Raw genomic sequence first — 13334 nt, 5'->3', positions numbered from 1 at the left:
GTGTGTGTGTGTGTGGTGTGTCTGTCTGTCTGTCTGTCTGTAAGCCTTGCTGCCTGGCCTTCTTCAAGTTACCTTCCTTCTCTGGGCACCCTTTGCCTTTACCTTGAAAACCTCTCTCTACCCCGTCTCCTTCCCCAGTTCAGAGAACCCAGGCACCCAGCCACCCACCCCTGGCCCAGGCTCCGGTAAACAGGAAGCATGGTGAGGGCAGCGAGGGTGCTCGGAAAGTCCCCGGCAGGTGTGTGGGTCTTCAGGGAGGGGGTGGCCCGGCCCCTGAGATATGAAAGCCCCTGCCTCGGTTCTAGTTCAGAGTCTGGATGGGGACGCAGGGACGGCAGGGCCTGGGTGGGAGGCCCCAGGGGAGGGGCTGCCTCTTGCTGGCCGTGGCAGGGGCTACTTCCGTGGTGACCCTGCTGTTGGCAGTGCCTATCACTGTCCTAGCTGTGCTGGCCTTGGTGCCCCAGGATCAGGGACATCGGGTGAGTGGCTGCAACGGGCGCCAGAGGGCTGCATCTTGTATATGGTTTTGTTTTGTTATTGTTTTTTGAGTCAGGGTTTCTCTCTGTCCTGGATTCACTTTGTAGACCAGGCTGGCCTCGAACTCACAGCGATCCACCTGCCGCTGCCTCCCGAGTGCTGGGATTAAAGGCGGGCGCCACCACGCCTTCTTGTGTGTTTATTCACTATGGCTGTGCTTTTGTTTACCTGGCTCAGCTGGCCGCAGTCCCCAGAAGCAATGTCTGGTCTGTCTTTCTCACTCTCCACACAGTCCTATGCTGATGTTGCAAGGCTCTTCCTGGCTGCTGTCTCTTCCTGATACCCGTGCCTGGTCTTTCCGTCCACATACAGCAAGATGCACGCTAGGGATGGTGCCGCAGCAGGACCCAGCCTTAGGGCTGGCTGGGCTCTTTGGCTGGAGGGATGGAGTAGCCATTGGCCGAATCTGAACTCTGGGCATTGTGACCCTACCTTTCCAGGTTGAGAAGATCACTGGCTCAGGAGCACAGGCTCAGAAAAGAGTGGACGACAACAAACCATCCTGCCTCCTGCCCTCTGCCTCCAGCCTCTCAGAGACTGCTGACCCCCGTCTGCACCCCCAGATATCCTCTTCCAGGAATCGAGGCTCCCCCTCCCAGGGCCCTGTCACACGGCCCTCTCAGGAGGCATCTGCGTGGGTGACCACCCTGTCTCCAGCTGTGGATTCTACACCAGATCTAGGGGTCCAACAGCTGCCAAAAGGGGAACCAGAAACGGATCTCAGCCCCGAACTTCCGGCTGCCCACCTCATAGGTAAGCATGGGAGACGTGAAGAGCGCCAGCTATGTACCCCGACCGTGAGTGAGGGTCCTCTGGCTCAGCCATGACACTGCTGGCACTTTCCCAACTCCCTGCACCCCCGAAGCGCCCACATTTCCAAGTGCCCCCTAGTTATGACCCGCTGGGATCTGGCTACCCTAGTACCCTCGGGAGGTAGCATCGTAGCATCGTTATCCCTGCCCCTTCCAGCTGAGTACCACAGAGAAAGACCCCGCCCCTCCTCTCCGGGTCCCGCTCATCCAGGGTCCCTCTCTGCAGGCTCTTGGAGGACCGGGCAGGGGCTGGGCTGGGAGGCGAGCCAGGAGGAAGCGTTTCTGCGGAGCGGCGCGCAGTTCTCCGGTACCCACGGGCTGTCGCTGCCGCAGGACGGCGTCTACTACCTCTACTGCCACGTCGGGTACCGGGGCAGGGCGCCCCCTTCCGGCGGAGGCCGCGCTCACACGCTTACGCTGCGCAGCGCGCTGTACCGCGCGGGGGGCGCCTACGGGCGGGGCTCCCCCGAGCTGCTGCTGGAGGGCGCGGAGACCGTGGCCCCTGTCGTGGACCGCATCGGGTACGGGCCTTTGTGGTACACGAGCGTGGGGTTCGGCGGTCTGGTGCAGCTCCGGAGCGGCGAGAGGGTGTACGTCAACATCAGTCACCCCGACATGGTGGACTACAGGAGAGGGAAGACCTTCTTCGGGGCGGTGATGGTGGGGTGACAGCCCTCTGCACCCTTGGAGGATCGACTGGCGGTGCGAATGTGTGGATCGTGATGTCCGGAGAGTCGGGAAGCCTGGGACCCCGTGGTCGGGGACGGGGGAGGGGGAGGAAGAGGGGGTGATGTAGGGCATGGATTTTTGAAAATAAAGAATTTAAACTATGCTGGCCTGTGCTGGTGTCTTCACGGAAATGAGGGCGTGGTATTTGATTCTGGGTAGCGTGCAGGTGGGGGATGACCCAGCTTTGAACTGTGGACACCTGTTGCACCTAGTCCCTGGCTCTAACGCCAGGGGCCCAGGTGGAGCAGTTAAACCCTGACAGGTCTCGTCTCTCGGCATCCTGATTGGCGGGAGGCCGGTTGCGGTTTGTTAGTAGTCGTGGTCAAAAGGAAAGAAACTAGATTCAGGGAATTTCCTAAATTCCTTCCCCACCCCCATCCTTGTTTCTCTCCTATCTAGTGTTAGGGGGTGAAACTGGGGGAGGCATAAAGGGTGCGAAAAAGAAGAACCTGCAAAGTAGCAAAGACCTGGTCCCCGCAAGACCCCCTCGCATGCACTTTTCCTCCTGGCTTCTGCCCCACTGTGAGGGGAACCAGCACAGAGGAAAGTAGAGAGTATTCGTCCCCAGAGAGAAAACCCCGCAAAGGCTGAGCAAAAGAGCACCATGGGCCCAGTGGCTCCCCGCTGCCGCTGCCTGACAGCTAGCAGCTTTTTCTTTTTCTTTCTTTCTTTCTTTCTTTCTTTTCTTTTTTTTTTTTTTTTCTTTCTAGGCAGGGTCTCATATAAAGTCCTGGCTCACCTGGAACTCGCTCTGTAGACCAGGCTGACCTCAAAACTCAGAGATCATGGAGGATCTGGGGGCGCCTTTAAGGGGTGTCAGGTCAGTCCCTGGCATGTTAAGGGGGCGGACTAAAGAAAAAAAGCAAACTTCTGAAAGTGTAGAAGGAGGGAGAGGGCGGGAGGAAACCCATGCCCTGGGGTCCGTTCTGGAAATGGAAAGTCCTCACCTTTGCTCACACTTATGGCACCCCCTCCGCAAAGCTGGGCAAGTGGGAGGCCCCTGAGATGAGGAACAGCAGTCCCCCCACGCCATGGCTTCAGGAGGCCGAGGGGAACCCAAGGCTCTATCTAGGTCACCCCACGTCCTGGAACATACCACGTGGTTGATTTTCCCCTTTCTGGCTGCTGGGGTGAAGGAAGACCCAACCATATGTTAGGGCTGCCACTCTCTGGGGTTCCACTTCTAATTCCATTTTCTTTCTTTCTTCTTTCTTCTTTATTTCCGCCTCAAGACAGAGTTTCTCTGTGTGGCCTTGGCTGGCCTGGACTCGCTTTGTAGACCAGGTTGGCCTCGAATTTACAGAAATCTGCCTGCCTCTGCCTCCCGAGTGCTGGGATTACAGGTGTGCATCACTAAGCCCCGGCTCAAAAGATTTTTTGTTTGTTTTGCTTTGTTTTGAGATAGAGTCTCGCTATGTAGCCCTGGCTGGCCTGGAACCCTCTATGTTGACCACACTGGCCTGGCCTTGAAACTGTCTAAGGTCACCTGCTCCTGCCTCGCAAGCGCCCGCATTTAAAGGCGTGGCTGCGCACCTGCTCTTGAGATGCCTTTGACTGCCTCTGCCTGAACAGCAGCCTGAACAGGGGTGGTGAGGGGGCGACCAACTTTGGCTAAACTCTAGTGAGACTTCTACACATAGTCATGGCCTTCTTGTAAGATCTAGTTGGAGTGAAAACCCCACTAAATCGGTTTAGCACGCTCCCTCGCCCACAGCACGTTGCCCTCAGTCATCCTCCGGCCCCTGAGGTGATGTCTGCTCACCTGGCCTGTCTCAACAGGCGTCATGTCTGATCTGTTTAGACAGAGTCCCCCTACCCCTGATTTTTCTTTCCTCTTAGTCATTTGCCATCCCCCAACGCCCAGTGCTCTGGCTCTTAAGACCTGCTTGCTCTCACTGCATAACAAGTCTCTGCACCAATAACTAATTCTGACTAAAGTTGGCTGTACACGCTCCAGCAAGTACTATTGAACAACAACAACAACAACAATAATAATAATAATAATTATTATTATTATTGGTGTTGGGGTCCAATCAAAGGCTCTGAATGTATGATTCAGTATTTTTTTTAAAAAGTATTTAAACATGGTGTTTTCTCTTTCTAATCCACCCACCTCACACAGTCAGCATTTGTCAAAAACATTGGTGAAACTGAGGGTAAGCATCCCCTACCCCTACCTCACTCACCCACCCCACCCCACCCCCACTCTCTGGAGCCACACTTTCAGCCCTGTGTCTCTCATCCTCAGAGGATGGGAAGAAAAGGCAGCTGGTGGCTGGGAGGCAGAGCTGGTAGAGCCTGCCATGTCCAGCATGGAACTGAGTGAGCGCAGATGGAGGTTAGATCCCTATAGACTGCACAGACGGAGGTTGGATCCCTATAGACTGCGCAGACGGAGGTTAGATCCCTATAGACTGCGCAGATGGAGGTTAGGTCCCTATAGACTGCACAGACGGAGGTAGATCCCTATAGACTGCGCAGATGGGGATTGGATCCCTATAGACTGCACAGACGGAGGTTGGATCCCTATAGACTGCGCAGATGGAGGTTAGGTCCCTATAGACTGCACAGACGGAGGTAGATCCCTATAGACTGCACAGACGGAGGTTGGATCCCTATAGACTGCGCAGACGGAGGATAGATCCCTATAGACTGCACAGACGGAGGTTGGATCCCTATAGACTGCACAGATGGAGGTTAGGTCCCTATAGACTGCACAGACAGAAGTTGGATCCCTATAGACTGCACAGACAGAGGTTGGATCCCTATAGACTGCACAGACAGAGGTTGGATCCCTATAGACTGCACAGACGGAGGTTGGATCCCTATAGACTGCACAGACGGAGGTTGGATCCCTATAGACTGCGCAGACGGAGGTTGGATCTCTATAGACTGCGCAGACGGAGGTTGGATCTCTATAGACTGCACAGACAGAAGTTGGATCCCTATAGACTGCACAGACAGAGGTTGGATCCCTATAGACTGCACAGACAGAGGTTGGATCCCTATAGACTGCACAGACGGAGGTTGGATCCCTATAGACTGCGCAGACGGAGGTTGGATCCCTATAGACTGCGCAGACGGAGGTTGGATCTCTATAGACTGCCCGCTTTGTCTGTTCAGAGGGAGGGTAAATAATTCAGGATGCACAGTTAGTGTTGGGAGCCCAGACACCTGAGGCTCTGGGGCTCTTCCTTGGCTGTGATTCAGGTACCTGAGAATGTGGCTCCTCCCCAGCTCCATGGAGCCACAACAGCCGGAAAGAGCTGCAGTACTTTCCCAGCAGGTATTTGGAATTCCCAGAGTGGGAAATCCCCACGCCCAGAGGCAAAGGTAATTAGGTTTAGACTCCTCTTTCCGGGGGAGAGAGGTGGGGATGTTGGCTGTCTTTCATTCCATGGAGTCCTAATAGCCCAAGGGACCCAAAGACCTTAGGCTTCTGGAGGGAAGATGCTAGGGCTGGTTTCCCATCTCCAGAGAGACACAGGTGCACACCAAGAACAGAAATCACGTTTCCTTTCCAAGCAATCTTTATTTTTCCGCACTGACCCGTAGGGCGATTACAGTCACGGCTCCCGTGGGGAGCAGAGGTTCAGTGATGTAGTGACAGCCTGGTCACCAAATCAGCATTATTAAGACAACTGGGTTAGATAAATATTGTGTTTTAAACATAAGCAAAAAGAAGGCAGCGAGGCAGGGAGCCCAGGTGGGAAAAGCTGATAGTTCAACTGTTTTCACAGAAAACATGGCCGTTTCAAGACAGCTCCCAACATTGGGCCCTCCAGGACACCCAGGCCTTCCAAATAAATACATACATAAGCAAATAAATAAGTAATAAATAATAAATAAATAATCATAAGTGCAAATATAAATAGAGGGGGGGCTGGCTCTGTGAGGAAGGCTGGGGAGTCTGGAAACACCTGTGAGGTCAGGACGGCCTGAGATCTTCCCCAGCGGAGTTCTGAGCCGGAGGCAGCCCGACCCACACTTTGCAGAACCCCACAACCGAGGCCACTATGCCTGCGTCTTCTCTTTCTAAGTGTTATAGTTGTCGGGCATCCTGAGCTCAAAGTCTGACCCTGAGCCACAGTTCCCTTTTTAAGTTACGAGGAGCTGGGGTGGGGGGCGGGGTGGGGGGGCCTCTGAGGAGTGGAGAATGAAAAGGTCAGGGTAGGGGCTGGGTAGAGAAAGGGTGGGCACCATGCGCTTCACAGAGCGATGACACCGAAGTAGACCTGCCCGGATTCGGCAAAGTCTAAGTACTTGGGCAGATTGACCTCGGCGCTGAGCCGGTCGCCCTTCTCCAGCTGGAAGACCCCTCCGAGGTAGATGGGCTCGTACCACGGCTTCAGCTCAGCCCCCTCAGGGGTGTCCTTGGGGCAGGGGCTCTTGATGGCAGAGAGGAGGTTGACTTTGTCCTCGTATGACACAGCAAAGCGGCTGACGGTGTGGGTGAGGAGGACGTAGTTGGGGCAGCCTTGTCCCTTGAAGAGGACCTGAGAGTAGACGAGGTACAGGCCGTCCGACGGCACCACGAGCTGGTTGTCTTTGAGGTCCATGCCGTTGGCCAGGAGGGCGTTGGCACGCCGGCTCAGCCACTCCAGCTGCTCCTCCACTTGGTGGTTTGCTGAGGGAGGGAAGAGTTGAGTCAGTTCGCAGTCCACATCCTGGACCTGAGGTTCCCCCACACCTCACTTCCTGCACCATCTGTCCTCCTGCGTCCTGTAGGCTGTGAGGTCCTGAGCACCCCTACTGACACCTTGCTTTTGAATGGCGTCTCTTTGACCCTTTCACAAGCCGTCTCCAAGCTTTGTCTACTCTCAGCCTGACTCAACCCCCAAATCCCGTCCCTTCGGTCCCCAAGACACATGTGTGGGGAGTTCTTACCTACAACGTGGGCTACAGGCTTGTCACTGGAATTTTGAGAAGATGACCCTGAAGGGGAAAGACGGAAGGCAAAGATGAGACCCTCAGACTTCCTAGCAAGTGTCCGTGCACTGGGACCCCAGTTCCCTTTTCCTCCCAAACCAAAGCTTTAAGTTCCCCCCACAGCTTCCACCCTGGGTCTAACTGCCCCTCCCCCCATGCTAAGTTAAGAGAAAAGCTTGGGTGCACTTACTGAGTGTGAGGGCCTGGGCCATGGAGCCGATGATTGGGAGGCCATTTGGGAACTTCTGTGTGGGCAAAGAGGGAGGTTAGTACCCAAGGAGCCACCGGCGAAGGAGGAACCTCCCCTCCCCAGTTCCCTCTTTCTGCCCCCATGCCCGGTTCTTTTTCTTCTTCATTCATCCTTTTTTTTTTCTTTCGTTCATCCAGCCAAGTGGCCTCTCTCTATGGCGTCTTTTGTTCCTGATCTCACTTTATCTCCCCTCATCTGTCTCCTTATCGCTCACACCTCCCTCATCTCTGGCTCACGTTTTTATTATCTCTTGCGTCTTCCCTCTCCTTCTGGCCACATCTCTCCACATCCCTCCACATATGTGTCCACGCTTGTCCATTCATTCCTCCACGCAGCCGCTGACGGGTGTTCAGAGAGCCGGCTGCACAGGGCCAAGATGCCCCCTCCTGTCTCCTCTCTCCCTCCCCACTCTCCTCCGCATTACTTCTGCCCACGGCCCACCTCTTTCCCTCACCCTGCCTCTGCTGCCCGGGCACTCACCTCTTCCCTTTGGGGGCCGATCACCCCGAAGTTCAGTAGACAGAAGAGGGCGGTGGCTCCTGCCACAAGCAGGAAGGAGAAGAGGCTGAGACAGAGGCACCGCCTGGAGTTCTGGGGGCTCCCCGCCTTTTGGGGGAGTGCTTCCTCGGCCAGCTCCACGTCTCGGATCATGCTTTCAGTGCTCATGGTGTCCTTTCCAGAGGGAGATGCGGAGCCTCGTGTCAGGTGTCAGCGTATGAGAGGATCAGAACCTGCCTGACTGGCTGCTGGCTTTTCTAGGAGCTGTTTCCAGGGCGGTCTGGAGTGGCTGCTCTCCCTGATGGCTGGTCCCCTGTGACCTCCTCGCTGAGGGAGCTTCTGCTGGCTGGGTGTGCAGGCAGCTGCCTTTATAGCCCTTGCGCTGGGCGAGAGGGCGGGGAAAGGCTCTTGTTCAACCCTCGGAAAACTTCCTTGGTGGAGAAACCGTGATCTCATATGGAGGAAGCGTGGTGGCCTTACACCTTCAGTCTCGGTTTCTTCTCCTTCCTGGGGGCAGAGGTTTGGAAAGTTGGGGACACCCAGGCATCAAGGAATCTCCTCCCCGTCCACACCAGGATTCTGTGGCAATCTTGGGCCAATCAGTGTGTGTGTGTGTGTGTGTGTGTGTGTGTGTGTGTGTGTGTGTGAGATGCAGGACCCTGGGAACGGAAACCCGTTTATTTCCTCTCTCTACTCCAATGCTAATAACTGTTTCTTTGCAAAGATACCATGTTTGCGTCTATTTCCCTTTGACTTCTAAATGGGACTTCCATGGGGTAGAACTTGGCTTTCGAGGTGCTTCCGAAAGCAGGGGCTGGGGTGGGGGTGGGGTGGGTGCATGATAGTGAGGATGGAGGCGTTCTGTCTGGGTTCTTGGAGGAAGCGGGCGAACACAGAGCAGCCTGGGCTTTGGGAGGGCTGGTGGGTGTATGGGGGACCAGGACGGGGCAGCCCCCGAGGGAACAGCCTCAGCCTCCCGGGAATCCACAGCCCCCACCGGGGCAGCCTTCTTCCTCCTTTCATTCTGATCACGTTGCTGCTTTCAGTCTCGGCTTCCAAGGGATTTTTTTTTTCTTTTTCTTTTTGCAAAGCCTCTGCCTTATGGTCTAGATGTGTGGCCCTGTGGCCTCAGGCACCCATGTCCCGCACCTGTGCGTCCAGGGCTCCTGCCAACCCTTATGTCTCCTCATCTTCCAGGGGTTCCCTCCTTCACACCGCACCCCTCAGGCCTGCACGTTCTCCCCAGAACTTCCTCCAACCTCCCCACACGCCTAGCTAATCCTCTGGGTCTTCTCCAGCACTGCCTGACAGCCCACGAGTCCACCGGAGGGGAGCTGCGGCTCCTTCGCATGTCCTTGCTCTGCCCACAACCCCTGCTCCACTCTTTTGCTGTTGTTGTTTCTTGGTTTTCCGAGACGGGGTCTCTCTGTGTAGCCCTGGCTGTCCTGGACTCACTTTGTAGACCAGGCTGGCCTCGAACTCACAGAGCACCGCCTGCCTCTGCTGGCATTAAAGGCGTGCGCCACCACTCTTTAAAGAGACCAGAAGGGGTCTCCCCCAATCCCAGACAGACACAAGCAGACGGAATTTCAGAGAAAAGAGGTTTATTGGGTTTCGTTGCTGGTGCAGAGGCTCCCTGTGGGTGTCTGGCCAAGCAGCGGCTGGCTGTTAGAGCCACGTGCTTTCTTCCAGACCCCCTCGTCACTCACACCTGCTTCTCTCTCCCTCTGTCTCTTAGCTGAGTCCTGTCCCGATGCCGCCTCAGTCTCTGTGTCTGAGACCTAGTTGTCACCTCCCGCCTTTCCACGTCTCCCATCCTGCTAGTCTCCATAAATAAATAACTTAAGCTTTCTCTTCATAAATAGTCTCCTTTCCCCCCGGTCTGCAGCCTCCTCTCCACACCTGTCCCTCCTTCGCACCCAGGGCTCTGCCCCACCTGGACCCACAGAGACCCTGCTGTGTGCAGGAACTTCTAGGCAGGTTCCAATCCTCAGCTGAGAGCATCTGGAGCGGCCCCCAGGGAGATGTGGTTCCCCAGGAGTCCCTCGGATTCCCTCCCTGCAAGATCCAGGCGATTTGGGAGGGGGAAGGCTCGAGGCTGTGGGGCTGGGCAAAGGAGAGGCTGCGACAGCTAACGTGGTCAGAATGGAGACCCGGAAACCAATGCCTGGGTTTCCTCTAGATTCTACAGAGCAAACGCTCCGAAGAATACACTGCTGGGGCTGAAGTGTAGATGGGAGGCGCCATCCGTGTGGGTGGACAGCTGGTCCCCCTTGCTGAGCAGGAACACGGCCCCCTGGTACATCGAGTGCACCCACGGTCCTCGTAGCCCCGGATAGACGGACTTCTGTGCGCTGAGGAGAGGCACGTGAAAGGGGTACTGGGCGGAAAACAGCTGGACCTCGTGCGCCAGGTAGATGGGAGTAGGCGTGGCCTTGGGGCAGCAGCTTTCCCCAGAGAAAACCACCTGGGAGTAGACGAAGTAGAGGCCGCTGGTGGGGACCAGGAGGGAGCTGTTGTTCAGAGAGAAGCCGTGTTGGAGAAAGGCCCGATCTGTGTTCGCTCTCCAGAGCAGTGAGTTCTGCTTGCTGGGGTATCCTAGAGAAAAAAAAAAAAATCAGAGGTGGAGGTCAGTGGTCTCCATGCCTGGGAGACAGGCACTGGGCAGCTGGGGTGCTTGGTGGGGAGATGGGGGGAGGGTGCCTGTCTTTAGGGGTTAGATAAGTTGTTGTGGGGAGATAGGAAGATCACTTGTGCCCCTGGGGGGACTGGACCTCGGAAGGTAGACATTTACCAACAAGGTGAGCAGCAGGCTTCAAAATGCCATGGGTGGAATGCTTCTGGAGGGGGTGATGAGCTCCCCTGACAGCGGAGAAGCGAACACCAGAGAGTCCCTAGGGGAGAAGAGAGTTGAGAGGGTTTTAGGGCTCTGAGTTGGCCAGGCCAGGCCATCCCAGCAGCAGCACCCCCATCTGTTGCCATTGCCGCCTCACCTGGGTCCCTAGAGGCAAGGCCAACAGCAGCCCCAGCAGGAAGGCAGGCGGGGCGCTAAGCACCCTCAAGAGGTAGAGCCGTCCAAGAGGTGTCATGGAGAGGACCTGCAGAGAGACAGAGGCAGGGTGTGCACAGGGGGAGGCGGGGCGCACAGCGGAAGACAGACCTTACCTCCCCGGCTGAGACAGCCACCCAGAGAGACAGACAGAGAAGGGGAGAAGACACAGGCAGGAAAACCCTGAAGTGAGCAGGGGTTGGGGAGAGAGACTGGAAGAGGACAAACTTACGGTGGAGCCAGACAGCGAGCGGATGACAGGAGCAGAGAGAGAGAGAGAGAGAGAGAGAGAGACTGACAGATGACCGAGTTAGACACCACAGGAACAGACCAACTACCAAAGCCACAAGGACCAGACCCAGTAAGGCTAGGGATCCAGGCAGGTTGCACAGGAAGGGCCGTGCCCCCCCCCCCCCAGTGAAGAGGCAGGGTCCTGAGGGTTGCCAGTCACCAGGGTATGCCCCAGAAGACAGGGCAGGAGAGGCTCACCTGCTGTGCGGGGTCCTGGGCGCTGGCGCTTGGGTCCTTTATAGAGGAAGCGGCAGTGTGGCAGGCAGCGGGCGGGTTCTAGGTCGGGGCTGGGGCCTGGGGAAGCCCCCAGGGCTTAGAAGATGCTGCTGTTTGAGTCGAAGGCAGGAAAGGCTGAGGCCTAGGAGCGAACCGCAGGCTAGGGGCTCAGAGAGCTGAGTTCTGGGAAAGGGAGTCGGGTCAGGGGAACTGTGGGCTGCAGAGGCTGCGAGGGAGCAGGGCCAGGCCTAGGAGTTCCAGAGAAGGCACAGGCAGTTCGTGGAGACCGAGGGGGCACAGCGGGCTGTGACTGGAAACCTGGTTCCCTGAAGAGCTACGCTGTATAACACTTCTGCACCCTTGGCTGCTCACAGACGTCTCTGCACATTTCCCTCTCTATGCCCCCTTGGTCACATCTGGAGGGCTCTCTAGCCACATGTGGCACTTTGAGTTTTTTTTTTTTTTCAGGTTTGAACCCAGGGTCTCATGCATGCTAGACAAGTATCCCACAACTGACCCTCACCCTTTCAGGGTCATTTCCTCTCTTGTCTTTGGGGGTTCAAGTCATATTTGTTCCAGTATATGTAATCTCTGGTCATCTTCCAGTTTCATGGCAAGGAGTTCCATTACCGAGCAACCCCCCCCTGCCCCCCCACCCCCCCGCTCAGTGCCCATCTGGGGGATCCTGGTGTGTGACTATCTTAACTGTATGCCCTCACCCTCTAAAGAAGCAGGTCTCCACCTGTAGGTCCTGACCCCTTTTGGCAAACCTGTATCTTCAAAAATATTTACATCACAATTCAGAACAGCAGCAAAATTACTGTCATAAAGTAAAAAATGAGGCCAGGTGTGGTGGCGCATGCCTTTAATCCCAGCACTTGGGAGACAGAGGCAGGTGGGTCGCTGTGAGTTCGAGGCCACCCTGGTCTACAAAGTGAGACCAGGACAGCCAAGGCTACACAGAGAAACAAACAAACAAAAAGTAGCAATGAAAACAACTTTATGTTTGGGGGGATGCTACAACATGAGAAGTGTATTACGGGCTCACAGCATTAGGAAGGTTGAGACCCACTGCTCTAGACTGTCCAAGTCTGGATGGCGATGGGGGGCTGCTTAGAACCCCACCACACTCTTCATGCACAGCAAGGTCTCAGCCTGAAGGAAGTCCCTGCAGGTGAGATTTACATAACCCCAAACACACACCGCTGCCTTCCAAAGTTCTGTAGAGGGGGCTGCAGAATTCTACTCAGGAAGGACGGTGGCCTATCGTGAAGTCAGTCAAAGGGCTTGTTAAGAAGCTGCATCTAAGACGGGTGGTGGTGGCACACACCTTTAATCCCAGCACGCGGGAGGCAGAGGCAGGTGGATCTCTGTGAGTTCGAGGCTAGCCTGGTCTACAAAGTGAGTCCAGGACAGCCAAGATAACATAGAGAAACCCTCAAGCGTAGGGAGGTGTGGCTCAGACAGCTTGCTCGCCAGGCATGTAAGCCCCGAGCCCATTCCCAGCAGCCACATTGATTGTTTCTTTCTTAAGACAAAACTTTAAAATTTTTATTTAATTTGAGGGCTGGAGAAATGGCTTAGCCGTTCAGAGCAGTGGCTGTTCTTCCAGAGGACCAGTGTTAATTCTGAGCATCCACACGTTGGCTTACTACATCTGTGGCTCCAGTTCCTGTGGATGTGACGTCCTCTTCTGGCCTTTGCAGGTACTACACTCAAGTGGTGCTGAGACACATGTGCAGGCAAAAATCCTGTGCACGCAACAGAACATTTAAAAATATATTTATCAGCCGGGCGTGGTGGCGCACGCCTTTAATCCCAGCACTAGGGAGGTAGAGGCAGGCGAATCGCTGTGAGTTCGAGGCCAGCCTGGTCTACAAAGTGAGTCCAGGACTGCCAAGGCTACACAGTGAAACCCTGTCTCAAAAAACAAAAAACCAAACACACACACACACACATATATGTGTGTATGTATGTATGTATGTATGTATGTATGTGTATATATATATATATATATATATAT

General features: G+C 55.4%; 3 protein-coding genes across 3 annotated transcripts; 1 reads left to right on the top strand and 2 right to left on the bottom strand.

The window, feature by feature from the left end:
• Positions 1 to 269: 269 nt before the first annotated feature.
• On the top strand, positions 270 to 2121 carry LTB (lymphotoxin beta). The gene is made up of 3 exons (XM_084753783.1): positions 270 to 479; positions 978 to 1290; positions 1576 to 2121. The coding sequence occupies exons 1-3, from the start codon at positions 318 to 320 to the stop codon at positions 2016 to 2018; spliced, it is 918 nt and encodes a 305-aa protein (XP_084609909.1). The 5' UTR covers positions 270 to 317; the 3' UTR covers positions 2019 to 2121.
• A 4084-nt stretch (positions 2122 to 6205) lies between these two features.
• TNF (tumor necrosis factor) lies at positions 6206 to 8090 on the bottom strand. The gene is made up of 4 exons (XM_084752227.1): positions 7738 to 8090; positions 7198 to 7252; positions 6966 to 7013; positions 6206 to 6705 (listed from the first exon to the last, which is right to left on the bottom strand). The coding sequence occupies exons 1-4, from the start codon at positions 7921 to 7923 to the stop codon at positions 6287 to 6289; spliced, it is 708 nt and encodes a 235-aa protein (XP_084608353.1). The 5' UTR covers positions 7924 to 8090; the 3' UTR covers positions 6206 to 6286.
• A 1252-nt stretch (positions 8091 to 9342) lies between these two features.
• LTA (lymphotoxin alpha) lies at positions 9343 to 11874 on the bottom strand. Its single transcript, XM_084753390.1, has 5 exons — positions 11835 to 11874; positions 11294 to 11453; positions 10749 to 10853; positions 10550 to 10649; positions 9343 to 10353 (listed from the first exon to the last, which is right to left on the bottom strand). The coding sequence occupies exons 3-5, from the start codon at positions 10842 to 10844 to the stop codon at positions 9941 to 9943; spliced, it is 609 nt and encodes a 202-aa protein (XP_084609516.1). The 5' UTR covers positions 10845 to 10853; positions 11294 to 11453; positions 11835 to 11874; the 3' UTR covers positions 9343 to 9940.
• Positions 11875 to 13334: the final 1460 nt, after the last annotated feature.

Source organism: Acomys minous (assembly GCF_964271855.1).
Source record: "Acomys minous genome assembly, chromosome: 13".
Taxonomy (NCBI): domain Eukaryota; kingdom Metazoa; phylum Chordata; class Mammalia; order Rodentia; family Muridae; genus Acomys; species Acomys minous.
Note: the sequence above shows the minus strand (reverse complement) of the source record. Positions and strands in the feature narration are given on the sequence as shown.